This window comes from Lagenorhynchus albirostris, chromosome 8 (assembly GCF_949774975.1).
Source record: "Lagenorhynchus albirostris chromosome 8, mLagAlb1.1, whole genome shotgun sequence".
Taxonomy (NCBI): Eukaryota; Metazoa; Chordata; class Mammalia; order Artiodactyla; family Delphinidae; genus Lagenorhynchus; species Lagenorhynchus albirostris.
In genome coordinates this window covers 47,151,667-47,175,748 of record NC_083102.1, presented here as the reverse complement: position 1 = coordinate 47,175,748, position 24,082 = coordinate 47,151,667, and the positions used below count along the sequence as shown (strand labels likewise).

Here is a 24,082-nt window from a genome sequence, read left to right as displayed (position 1 = left end):
CAAGCGAGCAGGGACTGTGATTCCCCCTTCTGGATGGCTCCACACGCAGGCGAGTGTTTGGCCCAGAGTGGGTTTGCCCTTGCTGACAGGGAGGTCAGATGCGACAGATCTCTGGAGGGCTGGTGGTTGGCACTGAGCAACAGAAAATCCCATCCAGCTCCAGGAAAAGAAAGGGCTGTGGGTCATGGAAACGTGTCACCTGGTCCTGAAGAAAGCCTGCGCTGGTGGCCTGTCCTGGTTTTTCCTGCTCATCCTTCCAACCTGCTCTTCCACCTCTTCGTCTCCACCTCTGCCTGTGTCTCCACTGTTATTTCCCTTTCACCAAATTCAGGGACTTTCTTCTTTTTTTTTTAACCAGCATTAAAAAAAAAAAAAAAAGAAAATTGGAACCAGTGGACCCCTGCCCGTAGAACTCCGGGTCCCCCTCTGAGTCCCAGGCAGCTGCTGGGCCATCCCCAGGCGGTACTGTTTCCCGGCTCTGTTTACTCGTTTCTAAGGGCAATTGCACCACTAAGGCTCCCTGAGTCTGGAACTCGGCCTGGGGCTGTTTTGGTTACATTGAAGTTTCTGCTTCAGTTCTGCCAGATTTAAATGGTGACTTCACCAGCACTGAGCTAAAAAGGAGAAGGGGGAGGAGGGCGAGCCCAGGAGAAAGAGAGCGAGCAAGCCGGAGGGAGAGAGCCAGAGCTGGGCGCAAGAGAAGGGCCAGCACATTACATCATCGCTTGGCCTGGAATCAAGTGGGAAGGATGTGACTCACTCAGGCTAGTTAAGCCTTGGCTCAAATTCTACACACACTCATTCCAGAGCTCTCATGTTCTGCACCTCAGGAGGGAATTCAGCCTCAGTGATGTCCATGAGGTTTGTTTTTAATTTTATTTTCTTTTTTCCGATTTTATAGATTTTTTTTTTTGGCCCCTACCGCCTTCTTTTCTTGAGTCTTCGTCGTCGTCCTCCTCCTCTGTCTCTCCCCCTTCTCCCCTTTCTGCCCGTCTTTGTTTCTCCTCTTCTTCCTTCTCCTCTTTCCCCAGCCCCTCCGCTCCTCTTCTGGTCCCGAAGAGGCATTTCTTTTCACTTGGATCAGAGTTTTTGTTCTAGTACAGCGACCTGAATGAGTTGAACCGAGGCTGGGTTGGGCACACACACACACAAAAGCAGCGCGAGCCCGAGGGATTGGAGCATAAGGGGCCACAAATAAAAAGCGAAGCGAGAAAGCAAACTCGGGCGAAGTTTCTTTGCTGCGGTGTCGATCCTAATCGGAGGAGACAGGGAGAGAGTTAAAATGCAGGAACCAATCGCTTGAATGGTGATGTAATGCAAGAACCGCAGGGTAGTTAAGTAATGTGAGAGCAAGGGGGTCAGGGTTGCAAAGCATTTACCTGCTCTCAAGGGGTTTTCAGTTTATTATCAATTGCAGTGACTGTAACTGGCTTCAGACTGCAATCTCTAATTATTCACAGACGCCCCTTTTTTATCTTTTATTATTAAAAGTAAAACTATATTATGGTATTTTAAAAAAACATGATATTATCACAGCTGTGTATTATTTTCCACGAGGATTCTCTCTCTTTCTCTTCTTAAATGGCTCAAAACGGTTGTCTTTTCATAAAAGGTCGAAGTGAAGTGACAGTGGGAGTGGGGGTGACTTTTTGGGTGTAACTGGTGAATTGCAAATGCCTGGAAAACCCTTTGGTTTGTCATGCTGAGTAGGAAGAGTTGTACTATTGCATTTATTATTAAGAATGTACTGTCGGTTTTTAAAGTAATAGATGATGATCCCCAAAAGCAGCTACAGCCTTTCACCTATTATTTCAGTTAATGCTAACAGCGGTTAATTTTAACTTCCTGCTCTTTCACGTGACAATTAACTTAATCCCGTGCTAACTTTCAAACCTGTATGTTCTTGAATTATTTTCGAGATGAGATTCTCTAGTTGTGGGAGAGATGATGAAAATTTCTGGATTGATTTGTTGAGAAACAGCTAGTTAATATTTGTGAGTAAGGAATTAACATGAAATAAATGGAGAGAGGGACAGTCGATGGTGTTCTTAATGTTCTAACGATCCAGGGTACCCAGAGAGAGAGAGACTTATACGTTTTGAAAATTATGACCACACTTCTGTGCGTTTCGTAAAATATATTTAGTGCTATGATGCTCTGCCTGTGCTGAATGCTTTCTGAAACCATCCAGCATTATTAGATAGTTCTCAGCCGAAGCCCTCCGCAACTAGAGAGCCAGCCCAATGAGAGAGTAATCCCCGACTCCTGGCTGCTCTAAAACTTCTCTGGCTCAGTCTTGACCATCATACAGCTGGTGCGTATTGAGGCATGGGGCACGTACCAGAAAGGTGTTTATGTTTATTTATTTCATGCATGTTTTGGATATAATTAATCATGACTTTTTATGGATCTTCTCCCCTCTCGCCTTTTTTGGGCAGAGGTGGAAGGGGGAGATGATTTTTGGAAGAAACGGCATGATGTGGTGGAGGTCAGGAGGCCTGAGTGCTAATCCTGGTGAACCTTGAGCGAGTCCCTTAAAGCATCTGGGCTTCATTTCAAAATGAGGGAGCAGACAAGGTGGGTGACAAGCCCCTCCTCCCCACGTGGAACCAATCTCAGGTGATCTCTGAAGTCCCTTCCAGCTCTAAAGTTCTGTGTCTGTGTCCGTGTTCTGTTAAACGGTATTTGACATAAGTTTTCAGAGAAAAGTACATTTGAATTCGAGATGAATTAGTGCCTTGAAAGAAATGAATGGAGGAGGGTGAAGGGGAACATGTTTTTTCTCACTTTAAAAGTTGGTTTTTGTTTTTGGCATGAATGTTCCTCTTGTGAAATTCTTAGTTTCCATGTGCAGTCTGTAAGGAGTCCTCAGTGAGATATAAAGATGCATAAAGTGGTCCTAAAAATGCAGGAGACATTTCTGTGTTGTCCACTCGTATTCATATTCAGAACAGAATTTTTAATTGAATTTATTCTCCCCCCCAAAGACTGCACAACTTCTTGATATGTTTCTGTAATTTTAACATAAACTTAAGTTTTTAGATGCAATTGAAGGCTATTTAAAACCTTCGAGAAACTTGAAAGGCAAAACTACATGTGCTTGTTAGAAAGATAATTTTACCAGACAATATCCCTATTCTTCAGCCAAATTCCAGGGTAGTAGCCTTATTGTAAAGTATGTATTTATGGATCCAGCTTCATTGTGCACAGGGAAGGATCACAACTGTGCCTATTTGGCGGGGAGGAGGCGGGTGGTGTGGGGCTGGGATTACCCAGAACTGAAACGAAACCACTAGTGAAGGTTATTAGTCATTGTGCAGAGTTTGATGACTGCCAAGTGGGTGCTTGAGAGTCTTCAGGAATAAAGAGAGCGTGATTTCTTTTTTAGAGCATTACAGTTTATGTTGACCTGGCTCCAAGGTGTTCACCTATAATCAGAAGGGTCCTGAAATGACTGACGGAGAGGCAGGGCAAGGGGCATGAGCCCAGCTATGATCCTTGGTCAGACTTACAGTAGTGCCTCACTTCCTCCCCATGATAACCCAGAAGGATAAGAAGAATCATTAGCTCTGCTGTTCGGTGATTGTTTTGTTTTGTTTGGAGTTTTTGTTTTGATTATTGTTGTTTTCTAATTGAAATTTTTATTCAGGTACTTGTAGGCTTACATGAATTTGTAAGAAGTAATACAGAGATTCCCACGTACCCGTTACCCAGTTTCCCCCATTGGTGACATCTGACAAAACTCTAGTAATATCACAACCAGGATATCGACAGTGCTACAGTTCACTGCTGTTGCTCAGTGTTCCTTAGACTTACCTCTACTTGTGTGTGTGTGTGTGTGTGTGTGTGTGTGTGTGTGTGTGTTTTGCTTTTATCAATGTGAAAACTAAGGGTCAGCCTTGCCACAGTTCACACAAGCTCTAACCCCTTGGGTCCAGTCCACACAAGGTCTAGCTTGCCATCACTGACAAATTTTCCTCCACCGTCAGGACCATCAGGGGCCTCGTGGCTGTGCTTGTTAATGGGCTATCTTGGTGATTGTCCATGTTTTACGTTCCTTGGGGCATGGCCTTAGTGGTAGCTTTGCCCTCTGTGGAGGGTCCTCGGAGCCACGCCTCACATATTAGCATCAGCAGGTGGAGGGGGAGGTAGGGCTTTGATGGCATAAAAGAAGTAGCACAAGTCTATTCCATGTGTATGCCAGGCACAGAGCAGAGGGTTGCCCACTGTACATGCCTAAGCTTAACCCTAAGTCAGTGCTGAACTCAGCCTTCTTCCTCTTCTCCTGCCATTTCCCCCCTGGTAGACACATCTATGACATGAAGAAAGGGGAGGACACCAGGAAGTCAGGCAGCTATTGGTCAGAGAAGTAGTGCGGGATCTTCTGAAAAGAGCATGTGTTTGTGGGTCAAAAGGCCTGGGTTCAAGTCACTCTTCCACTTCCTGGTTGTGTGACTTTGGCATGCTACTTAACCTCACTGTGCCATGGTTTCTGTCTTCTTTGTAAAATGAGGATAACCATACCTACCATGTGGAGTTGTGAGGGATAGAGACATTCTTTTTTTTTTTTTGCGGTACACGGGCCCCTCACTGCTGTGGCCTCTCCCCTTATGGAGCACAAGCTCCAGACACGCAGGCCCAGCGGCCATGGCTCACGGGCCCAGCCGCTCCGCGGCATGTGGGATCCTCCCAGACCGGGGCACGAACCTGTGTCCCCTGCATCGGCAGGCGGACTCCCAACCACTGCGCCACCAGGGAAGCCCTAGAGACATTCTTTAAGGGCCCTGGCACACAGTGAGATCACAGGAATCGAGTCTCAGCTGCTCCCGTCATGATGATGCAGGAAAGGGTCCTCCTGGGAAGTCTCTATGCAGGCGACTGACTGCAGATTCTAACTGGACGTCCTGTTCCCAGCGTCGCTCAGTCTTCTTCCTTTTCCAGCCTCTCTTCCCTTATGCCTTGTTTCTATTCAGAAAATCATGCAGGTCTGAGATCAAGTCAGGTACTTGAAACAGAACTACAAGTACCATTCTGATTAAAGTGAGGTGAGGACTAGTGCTGATGAAACCTGCCAAATTCCCAGTGACCTGAGTGGGGGGAGAGATGAGAACAATGCAGGTTGGAAGAAAGACCCTTGTGTCCCCATTCATGCTCAGCGATGGCTTTGTGAATGGGAAAATGGAGTGAAATGGAGATGAGTGAATTCAGTCGTGAGAACTGGATTCTACTCCTGGCTTGATTAAGAGAATTTCTATTTGCAATAGTTTATGTGTGTAACGCCTATCTTTAGTCGGGTGAGGCTCCCTTTTAAGCTTGTTACCTCCTCTCGCATATCTTTTCTGGTGGTAAAAATGATGTTTGGAGAATGAAGAGAAGTCCATACCTCTTTTCTTCCTGTGCCTACCCTGGCAGGAGATTGATGAAGCAACGCTGCACCCGAGAAGAATTAATCAATAGTTCGCAATCATTATGGAGAGCACAACAGTAGTTATACGATAGCCAAGACCCAGCTAGCTATCAGCAAAGTCTTGCTTTCCACCACATGATACCCAAAATTGAATTCTACCGTATAATTTTTTTCCTTGCTGTCTTTAATGACTAAAATAGCACTGGATGTGTCCAAAACAGCAAAGCCTGGAAAAAAACAATAATAAGGTTTCAAAGGAATGCCAAGGTATCTATTAATCCATAGACTCAATCACTCGTCTTAATGGGAGATGGAAAATGGGGCCAAGAGGCTGTGTTCTATAAGCTGGAATGCCTACTATGAATTACTGTATTTTAGGAACCTATGGACTTTTCAAATCAAAGATCTTTAAAGGCTGAAGTCACGTGGAGCTGGATACATGTGCTGACGTGGCAGAGAGGCCATCTAGGCCCCTTGTAGCCTTGTGGGCCTGGCTGCCCACTTGGCTCTGCCCCTCTGCCCTCAGTGGGGCCCATATCACTGCTAAGTAAGGGCTGACAAGCAAGCTCCTTTGCAGAGGTGGAGACTGCTTATTCAAAATCAATACGGCCCATGTGACTGTGCCCCATGAAGCTCTTTGGAGTCAGACAGCTCTGTGTTCAGGCTCTGGCTTTGCCACTTGTAGCTGTGTGATTTCTGACAATATGCTGCAAGTCTCTGAGCCTCCATTACTTCATCTATGAAATGGAATCCATGAGATAATGCCTAAATGCACTTAGCGTGGGAAATGTTCAATAAGTGTTAGTTATTTAATAATGGGACCAGCTGACTTTTTTTGGAAGTCTGAATAATAGTCTATTTGGGGCATCAATAGTTTAGAGAGAAACACTGTCATTTACCAGTTCCTTCCCAGAAAGGTAAACTGAGTCACAGAATGCCAAGGAGACTGTGGACAGAAGAGGTGAGGAGAGAAGCATATCATTGGCTCTATTCTCTGTGAGCATCTCTTCACTGGCCAGAAAATGAGGCTTAAGCTCTCACTTGAAAGCAGTTTATTTCAGAGCCAAGAAGAGCTGGGTCTTTTTTTTCTTCCTATGCCTTTTAGTAGTAGATTTCTTTTTTAGATGGCATAAAGCAATTTTTCTTTTGCATTTACCTCTTCTTGACCTTCTTATGTATCATAGTACTTCAGTCAGCTCAGCAACACTCTGCAATAAGTGGCTGATCTCCTTTAATTCCTCTGGAATTAATAATAATAGCAATTATGATAAACCCATTTAGTATAAATGTACACGTAAATTACTCTCACGTTGCATTTTCACCTTTAGTTTTGCTTTCACCAGCATCCACCCTAATATGGTTTACAAAGTGAGCTCTCTCTAGGCAAATTATTTTTCTTAATTCAGACCTGGCCCTAGCTCGGGACGAGGCTGCTTTTTGCCTTTTCCTTCCACCGAGGGTGAAGAGGAAGCTCCAGTGTACAGGTCACAAGGGATGGCATTTGCTTTGCCTTTACTCTCAGCACCCAGAACTTCCTTAGCAATAGAATAATAATCCTCTCATTCTAAATGCATTGATGAGGCGGGAACTTTAGAGATCCTTCAACCCAGCGCATTCATCTTACCGATCAGGAATTGAGGCCACCCCAAACTGTGACTAATTATCTGCTATCATAAAGCTATTTGGTGGCAGGTGCCAAGACCTGGCTCTAATGCAATGAAGAGAACATTTTCACCCTGCCAGGCTCTTGGGTTTCCTGGAGCCAGGAACCGCATCTTCTTGCTCAAGCTGATGCTTCTTAATCCCCTTTTGAGTTCTGGCTCCTGGGGATGGTGTGGTAGGAAGAGTGCAAAGAAGGACTCAGAGGTGCAGGGGCACAGGGGAGCTGCTGGCAGGCCTGGAGAAGCTGGGAGTCATTCAGGCACCTGGCTGTGCAAACACTCCATCCTCTGGTCTGGAGGGAGGGGTGGGGAGGCGGACAAGATACTTTGCTTTCTGCTTCCAACCAAAAGCTCCCTGGTGTCTAGTTAGTGGGTGGGGCGAACCGTCCCTAGTCCATAAGTGAGACGGGGTAAACGTCCAGGAGTCAGCTCTGTCTGCTTGCCACCGCTCTCTCGCTTCCTCCCTCTCCCCACACCAGCCCTTGATACACTGAGTGCCTGGCGATGAGGACAGAGCTTGGAAACCCCCCCGAACCAGCACCCACCCACCTGCAGGATGACCTCTGGGCTCTGAAACTTGCTGCTTCCTCCCTCTCGCTCCCCACCTAGGGAACGGTTTTAGACCACAATTCCCAACCCAGCCCCACTTTGCACTTTAATCCCAAAGAGACTCTGACACTTTGTGACCACAGAAAACTTGTCACTTCATTACGATTCTGGAAAAAAAAAAAAAAAAAAAAGCGAGAGAGCAAAGGGTAATTCATAGTTGTTTTAATGACTTTGCATCCTTTCCCAGGGAGGCAGCTTTCAGCTGTTAGGCACAAAGGACGCCAGCACTGACATCTAAGAGTGCAAAGCGGGCAGCATTTTTCATAATGCTTTATCACGAGATTCTTCACAGCCAGTTAACCCAATTAATCTTCCCACAGTAATTATCCAGGTGCTGTACTATTCAGCTTCCCTGCAGTCTCCAAAGCTCCGTGGTGTGGAGATGAACTATTGTGCCTCCCGACCTTGAAAGGATGTTTCTAACTAATTAATGACTGTTAAGTGCTTGGAAAATGCACTTTGGAAATATGCTGGTGCTAAGATGTCTGGATCTTGCACTGTGCAACTGCATGGTATGCGAGTCGGAAATCATTCTTGCTGTTTGTAAATCATACGAAGATGAGTATGACCCCTTCTTTTCTCAGCTAGATATCTGTCCCCACATCCCTCCCCTACCACACATTTGTTCCTTGTTCATTTCTCCCAATCTGTATTAAGCTGACTTTGGTGAGATAGTCTGGTGATTCTTAGGATTTCTTCCAGGAAGTGAGAAGGCTCATCATCGTGCTGGGTCTTCCAGCCATGTGGTCTTTAACGAGGCGAATTGAAAACTGCTATTGGCTGAACTGCCAGGAAAAGAAACATGGTTTTCTGTATGGTAAAGGGGTTTTGAAACTTTTTTTTTTTTTAATTTATTTTTGGCTGCGTTGGGTCTTCATTGCTGTGCGCGGGCTTTCTCTAGTTGTGGCGAGCGGGGGCTACTCTTCGTTGCCGTGCGCGGGCTTCTCATTGAGGTCGCTTCGCTTGTTGCAGAGCACGGGCTCTAGGCGTGCAGGCTCAGTAGTTGTGGCTCACGGGCTTAGTTGCTCCACGGCACGTGGGATCTTCCCGGGCCAGGGTTTGAACCTGTGGCCCCTGCACTGACAGGCGGATTCTTAACCACTGCGCCACCAGGGAAGCCCTCGAAACTTTTTTGATATGAACAACAGTAAGAAATATATTTTATACCACAGCCCAGTGTACTCATATGTATATGTTTACCTATGTGTGTGTATGTATAGTTTGATGAAACAATTCTTAATCTTAACTGTGTCTAACTTCTCGGATATCACATCCTATAAAACACTAGCCATGTCAGATTAACCTGATTTCACCAATTTCTCACTAATTGATCCACTAATGAACTACAGCCAGAGTTCAAAAAGCACTGGCCCAGTGGAAAGGTCAGTGGAGTACTGGACCAGGGTCAGGAGACCTGGGTTATATTGCCAGCTCTGTCCCAACTCCAAGATTCCGTCCCCAGACCTCAGTGTCCTCATATAAAGTTAAGGTATTTGTTTTCAAACTGAATTTACTCTTAGAGTACTTTAAAAAAAAAAAAAAAAAGAACTTTTTATGGGGAAGCCCAGTATGGAAAATAGAGCCTCTGATTGGCCCACAGCTCCTACCTCAACTCATGTCCCCACCTCCACCCAGAAGTCCTTGGAACACAATCTGAATATTACTGGACTAGAAATTTCCTAAGTCTCTTCTTGTTCTGGCATTCATTGATAATTTTATTTCCTAGGTAAGAGAGTTATCTAATGAAACACACCAGGTTTTACTTCCATTGATTCCGAGCTGGGAATTTTCAACTGGTCATCTCCAGAATGAGTGGGAATTTTTGCTGTAGGACCATAGTTCTTTTCCTGTTTCAGCGTTATGGCTTGTTCTTAGGCCTCATGGGCTAGGCTTCTTCAGGGAAAGAATGAGTTTGAAAGGCCTTTGGTGGACCTGCGAGCAGGCAGACGTGAAGATGTTTATTTATGTCATTGTGTCTGTTTTCTTGCCTACTAAATTCAGCAGGTTCTTGACTGTTAACACAGCTCAAGGCATTTGGCTTACAGCTGGTAAAATACAATTTTCTGGTTCTCCGAAAGAAAGGTTTTTCAGACTTATCAAGAGAGAAGCTCATAAGACTTCTTGAACATCAAATAGCTCTTACAAAACACCATTTTGATGAGTTAAGTGTAAATGAATCAGAAACATACAGATTAAATTTCCCTTGAAAGACACATGGGTTTAAGAATTAAGGGGGGGAAAGTGCTTGGCAAGATGGATTTCAGGTTTTTGCCAAACCTCAAAATGTTTGAAAAATGGTTTGAGACATTTTTACTGAACGCAAAATGCCACGGAGTTCACCCATCCCAGACATAATAGCGAATCTTTCTGACAACAACTTTATGACAAGAAAAAAGGCCTGTGGGGCTTAGCCATTTTCTCAGTTCTCTTTTAATACCGCCCTCCCACCCCACCCACCAAAAAGCCCCACATTTATAGGGCGAGGAGAACTGTCTGATTGACAAACTAAAGTTTCAAGTCAGGCAATTACCAGAAAATAACCCCACCACTCTTAAATTTTTGGATTTTTTTCCCCCATACTACCCAAAGTCAATTATACCATTTTCTAAGTGGAATAATACACTCTAGGGATATGCAGTATTTGATATATTTTATTCACTGGTGTCTAGAGCAATGCACAGTTATTCTAGTCAGTTGTCTGACATTATAGTGTCAGCTTCTTTGGAGACAGAAAAAAAAAGTCCACTGAAAGCAAACGGACTGGAGGGAAATATCCATTGGTTTATTAAAACAGCCGCACTGTGGAAATGCTATATATTATAGAGGCAGGGCATGGGTTGCGGTTTTCAAGTTGCTGGGAACGGTCCCAGGAACTTGAATTCTGTTATAGCTTCTTTATTGAATAAGCTATATAGAACTTTTCCACACTTTAGAATTTTTACTGGCGTGAGGAAAATCAGGAGCAACATAGGAAGGACCCGTGGACTGATTACGTTAGGAGAGCTGTGCATCTTGTGTATTCAGTGCCCTCCCATCCCATTCTTTTTTACTAGGTACTCCTGACAGAAGCCAGCTGACAATCTCATTTTTCACATGCGAAAGCACAGACAGAGTGGGTTTTGGGTAAGCTGCGCACAGCGAGTGAGGGAAGGAGCCTGGGTGAGAAGGCTTGGGCCAGGCCATTTGCTCTGTGAAGCTACCTTGTCTTAAGCCCTTGTTTCATTTTCCTGTTTAAGCCAGGATGACCAAGGTTTGCTTGCCTGCTTCCTTCCTTCCTTTCTTTTCCTTTGAAATAAAGGGTGTATTCAGTGACTGCCAATATCGATTTAGAAAGTAGGGGACAACAATGTACTTTTCAAAATGTTTCAAGTCAATGTAGACCACACACACACACAAATCTATGCTATCTTTAAATCTATACGTTTTAACTTTATGCTGGAAGTAATGGGAAATCTATTATCTTGTTAGTACAGCATCTGACACCATGTTTTGAGGTAGGACCTTCCTCTCCAGGAACTAAAATTAATTTGTTGCAAAAGGAGCGCCCAAAAGGGAGAGTAGAAGTCACAAGAAACACAGAAAACTGTTTTCAGTACCTCCAATGAGAATCCTACATGGCAGTGATTGTTAAAATATACAACCCCTCCCCATCTCATGCCTATTTATGTTTATTGAGCTCAAAGTGAGAAATAAATGAAAACTAGGAATACTGGAGAGAAAACTCAGTGATACCAGCTTCAGAATCAGAAAAAGTAGGGCCAAATTCTGGCTCCATTTTTACCTTTTCCAAAGCAGCTTAATATAGGATAATAGGGCCAAGAAGGGCTTCTTTGTTTCCAGAAAATGCTGAGCCCCTGCCCATAGCTCAGTGCCTCCCTGCCACTTACCCCAAATCTCTGTCTCCCTTTTAGTGTACTGCCCTCTAATTCAAAAAGGATCAAATGTGTGCACTACAGTCTATCAAGCTGTCCTTTTAGTTTGTAACTCAGACACCTATGTGAAATAATAGAAAATTAATTTTAAAAATTCTCAATGTATGTAGTCATCTACATACCCAGTTTGTCCTCTCCAGGGGGGTCAGGCTGAATGGACACACATCAGATAGCATGTATTTCTAGACAGGGCTTGTTATCACTCAAAGAGATTGTTCTCATCTCGTGTTAAGCTATGAACAGCAGTAATTATTTAATATCTCGTTGGCCTGTGTTGATGTACTTTAACAACCTGCTTTGCACAGATGGTTAACTCGGCTTTGAGCCTCTACTTACCAATATCTCCTCTCCCTCACTTTCACACACACATATGTAAGTGAACGCACACACACGTGTGCTAACTTCTCATCTTTCCTGGAACAATTCTTGTGTCTCCTTTCCTAAGTTCCCTCCCCTGAAACCCCCAGGGTATCAGATATCAGTTGGGGGATTCTCCCTTTACACCTACTCTGACTTCCATGCCTTGTCTGTTTCCCTTACTACATGATGGATTTCTTAAGGGCAGGGATGATCTTTTATTGACTCTGGGCTCCCAGCACAGTTCTTGAAACATAGCAGGAGCTGAGTAAATGTTTAAAAAAATAAACTTAAAAAATAATTTTAGTTGTGTTTCTGTTGGATTGTATTTTTACTGAAGCCACAAAAAGTAGGTGGGACTGAAATTGCCCCTCCTCAGGCCCTCTTGGGTTCTTGGTCCTTGTAGAAAATTCAAGCAGTAAAATACAGTGGAGTTTTTGCTCAGATGATGAGCTCCCTGCTTGATTTCAACATTCTCCCTCCCCTAACCTATGTTTATCTGCATGGTCTTATTTATATCTATTTCCTTTTGATAAAAATAGAAGCTCAAAAAAGTGAATTTACCACACAAGGGATGATACTTTTGACTCGAGCCTGAGTTCACAGATATAGTTAAGATGCTGCCCTGCATGTGGTTGTCCAGCTAGATGCTCATTTTCTGAGTCATCTGACTTCTGAGTTTTCACTTTTTTAAGAGTATAATTAAGATAGGTTCCCAGGGGGTTTAAAAAAAAAGTGAGTAAAGCAGACAGTCTATATGTTGAGACCCATATAAGGAGATTTGTGGGCACCTGCCCAAATTGAGAGAAGCATTACAAGCTACTCAAAACCTACTGAAATGTCAACACACTTTTGAAAAGGGTCCATTAGGGATGCAAATTTGTGGTTCCCTGATTATGATAAGCAGTGGAAAGAAAACAGTGAAAACCATTAGGAGGTTTTGAGAACTTGGTTTTGAAGAGTGGGGAAGGGAACTCTAGTTTTTTGTTAAGGGCTGGGCTTCGTTTCTTTTCCTAGCCCTTCCCTGCATTCTGAACCAACAATTCTCATGATTTAAATGATCCTTAAAATTCCTTCGGTTTTGGATAAAGCCAATTAACTCATGTCTAAATGGGGCAACTTTGAAATTTCACACATGTCAGATAAAGTTCATTTTAATAAGATTCATTCTGTGGATTACAAAGCTCACATCAGGCTTCTGATGTATTTCGGTTTGTTCTTACAGGGGTTTTTCCTATAAAAGGTTAATTGTAATTTAAAATCTATAATTCTAACTGCGTAGTCTTTTACAAATCAACTCACACCAGAGGTATATTTCTATTTAATAATCATTTAGGGCTTTTCTGTGAAAATAACCGATTCATCTAATTAGAAGGACACCTTTAATTCTGGCTGTCCTGAGTTGTTCACACATGACATCAAATGATATCCATAGTAATGGATAAACTAAATTGGGGCATAATTTTTGTGTAATCACTCTCAATGTAAAAAAAAAAAAAAAAAAACGTAATTGATTTCTCCATCTTCCTTGATCTGGAAGGAATTGTATCAATTTCCAGGACGTCATAAAACAAAATATTTAAAGTATGTTTCAAATAATAAAAAAAAAAGAAATACTTAACTTAATAAAGATGTGGAATTCATTTGTGAAGAAAAACACTGGCTGTGGACCAATAGGCCAAAGAGTTTGCCAGAAGTCTGCAGTAGACAGTCATTCCTGAATGTCCACTCTCTCCATCACTCCGGAGCCCACTCCATATTAAGAAAATGAATTCTCTCAGCCACACTGGACTTTGAAATCACTGATTTTGTTTACTTTGTTTTTGAGTAAAAAACCAGAAGATCCTTTTTTCAATTTTCTGCCCACTCCATATTAAGAAAATGAATTCTCTCAGCCACAGTGGACTTTGAAATCACTGATTTTGTTTACTTTGTTTTTGAGTAAAAAACCAGAAGATCCTTTTTTCAATTTTCTGCCTTATAAGGAAAGCAATCCATGGCACTTATAACTATAGTTCTTTATGCCCTGTTTTAACTAAAGAAGCTTGCTTGGCATATATATTTGATGCTTGGGAACCTTACTTAAAAATTATGGGTTTGGACTCTTCTGGAGAGCTTCAACAATTGAAACCATTGGCAAAAAAGGAAAACACTTAACTATCATAAGAACCGTTGACTGCTTCAACATTAACCTAAAGCAAAAATCAGAAGCCCTGGAATGAACATTTCCACTTGGCATTTTTGCTTTTGTGCTTTTCAAAAGGAACAGCCTCAGGCTTCAGAAGGGCAGAAAGGTCTATTACTAAGAAGAGCATGTAGGTGAATACCCTGGTACTCACTTACTTTGGATCATCGTCTTAACTTCTAGAAATCTTTCCAGATTATGGTATTCTCCGTCCTTCTCCATCCAAATGGAGTGGAATATTCCAGAAAGCAAGCACAGATTTTCTCAATGGTTAAAAGAAATCAGAATGACTTTACCTCTGGCCGTCAAAAGGTACATAGCCCCTGCCATCAGGGAGCTATGAGTCTAATGGGAAAGATTGACACTAAATAAATAATCATACCTATAAAAATATTGTTAGAAATAGCATGAAGGAAAAGCACATGGAGCTATGGAACCCTCTAAATTAGAGGCACCTGGAATTTGGGGGTCAGAGATAATTTTAAGAAAGTGATATTTAAACTGAGACCTAAAAGGTAAATAAGAGCTGGTCAACAAAAGAGCAGATGGCTAAACATGCCAGGCAAAGGCAGTAGGATGTATTAAGGTCCTGGGGTAGGAAAGAGCTTGGCACATTCTAGGAAACGAATGAAAGCCAGGATGGGTGAAACATATCAAGTCAGATTGGAAAGTAGTACTACAGATATCAAAGAGGTAGAACGCTTAAAGGATGATTTTATTAAATTCTGATATGCTGAGCAAAGCCATGGAAGAATGTTGAGGAGGGAAATGTCATGATTAGATCATTCTGGCTGTGATGCAGAGGTTGGATTGGAGAGGAGCAAAACTGGAGGTGGAAACTGTGGGAAGAACCAAGTGAGAAAAGATGGTGTTTTGGACTAGGATCTTGGTAGTGCAGATGGAGCCAAGTGGATGGATTCCAGGTCTATTTTGAGGGTGGAGAGAATAGAATTTGGTGAATGATTAGAAGTAGAGGATGAGGGGTTGTGAAAGTTAATGCCTGGATTCCACGAATTCCCTGCTATCAAATATATTTAACGAAATATAGGACCCTTTCTAGGGAAAAGGTTCTAAAGAGGAGACACTGCATTAGTTAGGGGTCTCCAGAGAAAAAGAACCGATAGACAATAGGCTATGAAGATATATATGACTTATTATAAAAAATTGGCTCACACCGATTATGGAGGCCGAGAAGTCCCATGCTCTTATCCCTGCGAGCTGAAGTCCTAGGAAAGCTGGTGGTACAAATTTCAGTCCAAATCCAAAACCCTGAGAATCAGGAACACTGATGGCGTAAGTCCCAGTTCAGGGGCTGGAGAAGGCTGATGTCCCAGCTCAACCAGTCAGACAGAGGGGTACGGGGGGCGACTATTCAACCTTTCTCCTTTTTATCCTTTTTAGGTCCTCAGCAGGTTGAATGATGCCTACTTACCTGGGGAGGGCAATCTGCTTTACTCATTCACGAATTCAAATGCTAATCTCTTCCAGAAACACCTTCACAGACACACCAAGAAATAATGTTTAACCAGATATTTGCACATCCCACTGCCCAGTCAAGTTGACACCTAAAATTAACCATCCCAGGCACCATGACCGGATCATCCATAGGGCTCAACGTAGGCAATTAGGGAATGTTATCTTAGCTCTTTAACAGGTAGGGTCAGATAGCGTTTACTCCTCAGTAGTGAAAATGTTTCCTGGCAAGTCACAGACTTGGAGGATTTTTGTCATTCTCAGAATTGTCCAGTTTAGTCCCAGTCCCAAAGGGCCCAGTGGTACCACAATGAAAAGACAGTAATGGCTTATTTGGTAACCTGCCCCGCCTCTCTCAAAGAATATTATTCTGTTTAATAATAACTAATTCTAGTGTACGGAAGAGTGAAGCCTTTATTTCATGCTAATTAAAAGGATCATTTTTCATATGCAAGAAGGAACTACCCCCTCACCTACCCCTCAGAACTTCTGGTTCCTGCCCTGCTCGGCTAAATGGTCCCTGCACCCAGGCATCTTTGGAGCCTGCTTCTTGTTCAAGGAAAGGGAATGTCCAAAAAAGGCTAGTGACGAATTACCCGTTTGTCCACAGCTTTGAGGAAAACCCACTCACAACTGACGTGCTGCGTCCCTGAAGTAAATAGCTCTGGGCCTCTCCATAAGCCAGGTTACCTAATTATATAATTTTAGAGTCAGAATGTCCTTAAAGATTGTCGGCTCAGCCACTTTATTTTATACGTGAAGAAACAGAAACTCAGAGGTCTTGAGGACACAGCCCATGATCACCAGGCAAACCAGTAGTTGAGAAAGTGACATGCTTTCTGGGATATTCAGATTCAAAGCCAAGGGCTCAGTTACTTCACTGTATCTTTTTATGATCTTCAGATTGACACATTCTGTTCTGGTGAGCCACTGATTTCCCAGGGCCTGAGGAGAAACCAAGCTGTCGTCACAGATCAGTGAAGGGATTTCTTGGGGAACGGTGAACTCCTATGAGCAAGCATAATGTGGCACGTGTCCTTTAAATGCACTGACAGTCACTTTCTATTTCTATTTCTAGTAGGGGCTTACTGTCGATAGCTAAAATTGACATTTACTGTGACCATAACTCTACCACAAATTAAAATCAGACCCATGTCCCTCTGGGGAAGATGTTTATTAAGCTGTAGGAAGACATCTGAAATGATACCAAATTACATTTAAACTTGAAACCCCAAATACCACACTTGTTTGGGCGTAGGAATAGGACTGTCTGGGGAATAATATGGGAAACTGAGCAAGTCACCCTCTTTGGCAAAACGCAAGGCCACCAGGGAAGGGAAAAGTGCCTTAGAAGAGATGCTTTATACATAAACCCCCGTGTGGCTTTTAACTAATCATTTAAGCCTAAACAAAATTTCCTTCAGAATGAACTTAAAGGAAAAATAAGCCCTGTAAAAGTTCCATGCCTTTAAAGAACAGACACAGATGTTCCAATTGTTTTTATAAATACACTGAGAAGGGGCTTGAAAGAAATATCACAATAAAACAAGTCTACCAAAACGCAGACCTGCGTTCCAGGGTTTGACCCAGCTAATGCAGACAAAAGCATGCTTGGGACCGAAAGTCTTTATATCACTTTTGCCTTTTAACATGTAGATGTCTGATGTCTGTGGGTGTTTGTGTGTAGTGGGTGTGTTTATGCACGTAGTACGGTCACAATCTCAATCTCTGAGCCTAATGATAGAACCAACTCTGTCCAAAGGGAAGCTAAAACTCAGTGGCTTCTTTGCTTGTGTGTCCAGCCCATGTGTAGCTTTGAAAATAGCAAAAGCCTCGTTGCAAAGCCCTTTGAGATCCTTGGATGCAAAGTGCAAAGTAAATGCCAAGTATCATTATTATGAACTTTATTGCCACTATTTTATTAAGTCTTTCAGACTAATATCAATTTAGCTTCATGATAAGTGCTACAAAGTGGGAGAACTTGAAAGGAAGCCCGGGAAAGGTTGCACAAGAAGGGCACACGAGTTTCCTAGAAACTCCACCCCTGCCCCAAATCCCCCTTGCTCAAGTCAATGATAAGTTGACTGTCCCTTCAGGATGGAGTTTCAAGTCATCATGATCTTTAAAAAAGAGGCCTGTCATGGATGTGTCATGGGGGTACTGCTGCCAGGAAGTGAAACACCATGTACAGTGCGGTAACCTCATTAAGTCATTCAACAAACCTTTATAAGGCTCCTGTTGTGTGCTGAGCTCAGTGCCCTGTGATACTCTCCCTCCAGTCTAAGGGAGAGACTGGGACCCGCTATGAGAGCACATAGCAGAGACTAGCCTGGACTGAAGAAATCAGCAGGTTTCTCCAAAAAGATAATATGCCAGGATACACCAGGACTCCCAGTATTGGAAAAGACATTCAGATCCCTCAGAGAGGCTGGATGTTCTGAGTCTTTTCCCCAAACCACTTCACCCTGAAATTTAGGAGAATATAGATTTAGTCTATATTTTAAAATGACACTAGCAATGATTTTATGTTCTGAAATAGATGAATCATTTCTTGAATAGAATATACGCTGATCATCCTCCAAGGGCCAAGCGCACACAGAATATTATCTCATGTAGGATTATCAGATCATCCTCCTGCCACACCTGTGAAGTGGTGACGATGGCCCTCTTTTTGCCTATGAGAAAACAGAGAAGTTAAATGATTTGTGCAGAGCGCACACTTGTGGTCCGTGGTGGGGCCAGCAAGCGACTCAAAGCCTCTGCCTTGTCAGCAGCACAAGGCTGCTTTATTCGACTTACTGGTTAATGATGGCAGCCAGCATCCTCTCTATCATTTCTGTCAGCCACTCTGACTGGAATAAGTGAAAAGAACAGACCTACTTTAGGACCATGAGAGGTCTGCCAGTTCTTCCACCTCCTCCCCTACAAACCCTGCCAGATGGGAACGAATCTATTTTTTCAGAGCCTAATAAGAGGAAATTCCAAAACCTCAGTAAGCCATTTAATTGTTTTACACTATTCATTCTCAGCAAATATTCCATCTTTTAAGTTAAATCCCATGTGCTGCTGAATAGGTGTACTTATTCTTATTGTTATTATTCTGCTTCAGTTGGGTTTGAAAGTAACTGGTCACCATTCTCTGAATATAGTCATTTGGAAATTTGAAGATCGTATCGTCATCTCCCAGTCTTCTTGTTCCTTTCACTTTTCCATTTAGGTCTTCCCTTCTGGCCTTTTAGTATTTTTCAGTGCTTCTTTGGAACCTTCTCCAAGTCCTCCATACCTTCCCCTTCTGCCTCCCCCCACCAACCCCTCACACCCCATCCTATGTATTTTGGTTATTTGGTTACAGCCTTGGTTTAGAATTTGCAGCTGTCTGTTAGGATGTAACCTAGTGAGGAGATTACCAAGCCTTAGGAGTGTCTCTTTCCTTGTCTGCGTTTCCCTGGAGAGCAAGTTACCCTTGAGCATTTCAGTTACCTAATCATTAAGAACAACTTGAGAAATCAGGCTTTTAGCAGGCTGAGGTTGCAGAGTCTGTGCATGTCATCTCAGCTGCCCAAAACCGCTCCTACATCGTTGACACATCCCCTCTCCTGCCAGTATACCTGTGGAGCTAATCATTCCTATCACCTCTTCCTAAAGAGCTGAAATCATCCTGGGAAGTGGCTGTGTGGGACCTGTCATAAATTTGGTCTCCCGGGAGAGGTATTTGAAAACTGCCTAAGAGACTGTGCCTCTCGATCCAAGAAGAGGTTAGATAAAGACGTTAGTGAGGGTGACCTAGTGGAGAGCCTTGCAAAATGCAAGGATGAGTAAAGGTTGCCCAGATGATCCTTTCAAGAGCTCTTCTCTTTTTGCTGGCTGAAGTCTTTCGCAGCTGAGCGCCTCCATCATTCAGCGGCAAAAAAAAAAGCAGTCCATTTGGAACATAGGTATTGGGGGATTGTGCTGGGTGTGGATTCCACCACAAATTACCATTCAAATATGGTCAGCGACAAGCTGAGAGTCCAGAAGAAATCAAAACCGAATTGCTGACTTAGAGCTGGGGGAAGGGGATGTTTGTAAGCGCAGGGAGCTCTCTGCCTCTCCGGAACATCCAGGCAAATGTGTCAGTGAAGGTTTTCATGAATTATTCATTTATGGGGAATGAATGCAAGCAGCAGTCACATGTAAATGACAAGGCTCATAATCAGAGTGCTACTTATTTGTCCTTAGGAAGCAAGGAAGAAGCTTATTAACAACTCACAAACAGGAAGACATTTTACTTAGAGAGATGTTTCTATGGAGAAGAAATTTGCCCCTAGCCAGCCAGTAGATACATATCATTTATTTGAGCTTGCATTCAAAATCATCTTTTATTTTATGTCTTTTGAACTGCATTTACTTCCTCTTTCCAAGTGTACTTTATAAATAATTGATACAACTGAGAAGTTATTGGCTAACTGAAAAGCCATCTCTTCATGTCTTTAAGTCTGACCCATGGCTAAAGCCAAACTGTTCAGGCATTTAGGGTCTTTTATAAAGGGTCTTTATAAAGAGGCTTTAGCTCTTTACCAGGAAAAAAAAATCAGATTTTGAAAATGAATTTTTTTCAACAATAGTGCATCAGAAACCAATCCAAAAGTGTTTTTGGTTAACTTAAGTGAATCAAGCTGACTGCATGACTAATTCAGATTAATGGTGCAGAAATCAGTCATTAAAGAAGAAAAAAAAGATTGATTTACTAGTCTCAACAGAATGACCATAAATTCGCATCTCCCCTGCTATCACTACTCTCTCTGTTTAAAACATTTGAAAGCACTAGTAAACATCTCCTCTGCCTGAGTAGATGCAGCATATATGCTATAAAACCCAGCAAAGACTCCAGCAGGATGCAGCTCTGTTAGCTGTATGACATTTTATTACTACCATTGGCCCTCTTGTTGTCAGGCTTTCATTGAAAGAAAAAGAAGTTACATTTCCAAGATATCAGATATTACATCTGTAAGATAAAAGCAGCAGTAATACAAAACTGATTTTTTAAAAAGAGGCCCAAATTTATTTTGCATGGTAAATTTAATTTCTGACATCCCTGGTGATAATTACAAAAGTGTTCTTGTCAATATCGGTAAATCAGTGCAAAGCAGATATGTTTAGTTGACCGTGGTGTGGGTGTCACTGGTACGTCTGAGTTCAGAGCTCTGAACATTATAAAGTGCAGCCTTATTACAGGGCAGGCATCCAATTTTTAAAACATTATATAGATTAGAGAGAGATGAGTGTTCCTGAATTATTCATAGCCTTTTCTTATGAAATGCCCAAAATATAATTTCAAATGGAAATTAATTTAATTCATGCAAAAATAAATGGGTCTAGAACTCATCTGAAAGCTTGAGTTTAATCTAAGGGGCACTGATAAAAAGTACGGATTACCTTGGAGGTAACTAGTTATGCTTTTCAAGAACAGAATTGGGTTATGTTAGGCTGTTAATGTACATTAGTTTCACTTAACGACTTGTAAATCAAGTTCTCGTTAGTTAGCAGAGATAATTTATTGAACACTGTTCTTGCCATGTTCATTGCTAGTCGAAGAGATCCTTGAAAACTATGTTTTCTTAATTCAAGAAGTAATTATTAAACACCTATTAGGGGCGTCTCTGGTGGCGCAGTGGTTAAGAATCTGCCTGCCGATGCAGGGGACATGGGTTCGAGCCCTGGTCCAGGAAGATCCCACGTACCGCGGAGCAACTAAGCCCGTGCGCCACAACTACTGAGCCTGCGCTCTAGAGCCCATGAGCCACAACTGCTCTGCAACCACAGAAAAGTCCGCGTGCAGAAACGAAGACCTACTGCAGCCAAAAAATAAATAAATAAAATAAAAATAATAAAATAAGTAAATTTATTTAGGAAAAAACAACACCTATTAGGTATCATGTGCTTTCTCAAGTTTCGGAAGTATCTGCCTTGGTGAACAAAGCAGACACAATCTCGGACTTATGAAGTGTATTGTCTTGTTGGGAGCAAGGCATTTTTAAAAATCACTCAAAATCATTAATGAATTATAATTGGGAAGCAGAGATGGTAAACTCCAAGAGGCCATGAAACATATCTATTTTGTTTATCATCCTGTTGTCACCAGTTGAACATTTGTAAATGAATTATTATGCAAGTGACCTAATTTGCCAAATAGGTTTTCCCCTCTGAAATAAAAGTGTATAGAGCCCAACACGTATTAGGTGCTTCATTGGTTTTTTGATGATTGATTGAATAAATGGTGATTAAATACGACTAGGGAAAAGTACAGGGTGCCTGAGAGCATGGCAAAAAAGGCCCCATCCTGGTGTGATTACCCGGAGAAGGTTGTAGGATTACTTATGTCAAGGGTCTGGGGCAGGAAGGAAGATGGCGCTTTCATAAAGCTGGAAGAAAGTCATTATGGCAGGTGTGTGTAGCCCAGGGCCGTGAGCTGGGAAGGCAGCGAGGGGCCAGATGGTTCAGGGCCGTGGAGCCGTGTTGAGTTCTATCACGAGGATATGGGTTTACTGGTATTGCTGATGAGCTAAAGCATTTGCCATTTTGCATTGGCTATTTTACTAGCTTTTCGGGACAAGATAGGGGCTAGGGGCTGGGTAGAGGATAGGATGCAGATACTAAGGCAAAATTCTCTTCCTGGACACCCAGAGGTCTATGTCACCAAAGGAAAAGTGGGGTGAGGGGTGGACAGTTCTTTCAAGGAGATTCCCGATCTTTATCAGAGGTCCTCCCTTGAGCCTGAGGAAGCTTTGAAAGGGAAAAATACATATTTTAATTGAATTCTGCTGATATTTTTGTGCCTTTTCTCAAGCTATTTCTACTTCATAGTAGAATTTCTACTTTCAAATTCCTCATTTGTTAAAAGAGGAAATACAGTATTTGCCATCCAACTTCAGGAGCTTGGCCGTGAGACCTGGTACAGAGCATGAGCTCATTCTAAAAGATACAAGTAATATGATGTCTTTTAGAATGTGGGCCAGATAGCTTTCTTGTTTTCCCAGTTATTGCTTCAGTTGGATTTTTGTCATTGTTTTCAGGAAAAACAAGAGACTGAGGACTGATCTCTGGGGAACTAGTTTGGTTCCATTTTGAGGAAATATTTTCAAGGATCCTTTCTGAGAAATACCGTGAAGTCATTTTGCAATTCTGTAAAATTGTTGGTGGGAGGAATCCATTTGCCTCCATGAAAAGGTTTGGGATTCTAAAGTTGATGGGTTTTAAAAGAAATATATATGCGAGGAGTTTTGGACTCTTTTATATCTGTTAGATTGTAGTTGTTCAATTAAAGCTAAGGGTTGATGTTCTTTAAGATCCCAGCCTTACTCAGCGCTTTCACTGCCATGGGCCTGGCTTCGATCCCTGGCCGGGGAACTAAGATCCCACAAAAAGAAAAAAGAAGAAAAAAAAAAAAAGATCCCAGCCTTAAGCCACAGTTGCTTGATTGAAGTATAGTAATTAAGCTGTTGTTTGGTCAATGCTCCAGAATAATAATAACAAAAACAATCACAACTAATTTTATTAAGCATATTCAATATATTTAATATGTGATAACTCCTAATGCCCTGAGGTAAATCTCTCTATCACCTCATTTTACTCTGGAGGAAACGGAGGCACAGAGAGACCAAGTAACTTTCCCGAGGTTTCACAGCTAATAAATGGCAGAGCTGAGATTCCAAGTTGGCAGACCAGCTCCTGAGCCCATGTGCTTCACTACCCCACTCTACAATGTAGTTAGTACTACAGGGAAGAAATTAACTCTGCTGTCTTTCCATTTCACATTCTGCTTGATTATCCTGGCAATTTGCTTTCTTTACAAAACTAGGAATTTTAAAATCCCACTTAGGAGAAGAATGAGTAAATAAGCATTTCTCATTACAAACTGCCTCCTCTTAAGACTTAAAGAGTTTTGTGTTCACCTCTTCAACTCTTCAGTCTCCCCATCCCAGACAGAGACTAGTTTGCTAAATTAGGCCACAACACTTCATTGAAGAAGGTCCAGAGGAAGCACATCTTTCTTCTCATAAGCAAATACAAAGATAGCAGTCAACAAGGTTTCTCTAGTCTGTGTGTGAGATCGTGTTACATTTAAATGAGAGTGAAGTGTGGGCCCCATAGAATGGATTGGGTCCGTTTTTAAGCAATTTCTCTCACTTTTTAGGAACACCTTCTATTTGGAATTTAAGAACTAGGTGCTGTACCAGCTCAATTTCACTTAAGAGAGACACACTGAGCCCCTCCTATGTGCCAGGTGCCAGGTTAAGGGCTGTGGACGCACCAGTGAGCAGTAAAGAATACCCTTATCATAATGAAACATATAGTCTCACTAGGTTGAGAATATCTCATTTTCAGTTCGAGCCCTAGAATCTGAATTTGAGAGTTTCAAGGACCTGTAGTCTGATCCATTCATGAAACAGATGATGAGAAGGAGAGCCTAAAAGCTAAG

The 24,082-nt window shown here is 42.4% G+C and overlaps 1 protein-coding gene across 2 annotated transcripts in view; it reads left to right on the top strand.

Moving 5' to 3' along the window:
• Positions 1–24,082, top strand: part of CREB5 (cAMP responsive element binding protein 5) — a 409,537-nt gene that overhangs the window by 274,696 nt on the left and 110,759 nt on the right. The window contains exon 1 of one of the 2 annotated variants that reach the window (XM_060156944.1): positions 813–861. The exons of the other annotated variant lie outside the window; for it this stretch is intronic. Coding sequence (XP_060012927.1) covers positions 815–861 — 47 coding nt within the window. The 5' untranslated portion in view covers positions 813–814. Of the gene's footprint in view, positions 1–812; positions 862–24,082 lie in introns of those variants that run through there. 2 annotated transcript variants of the gene reach the window in all.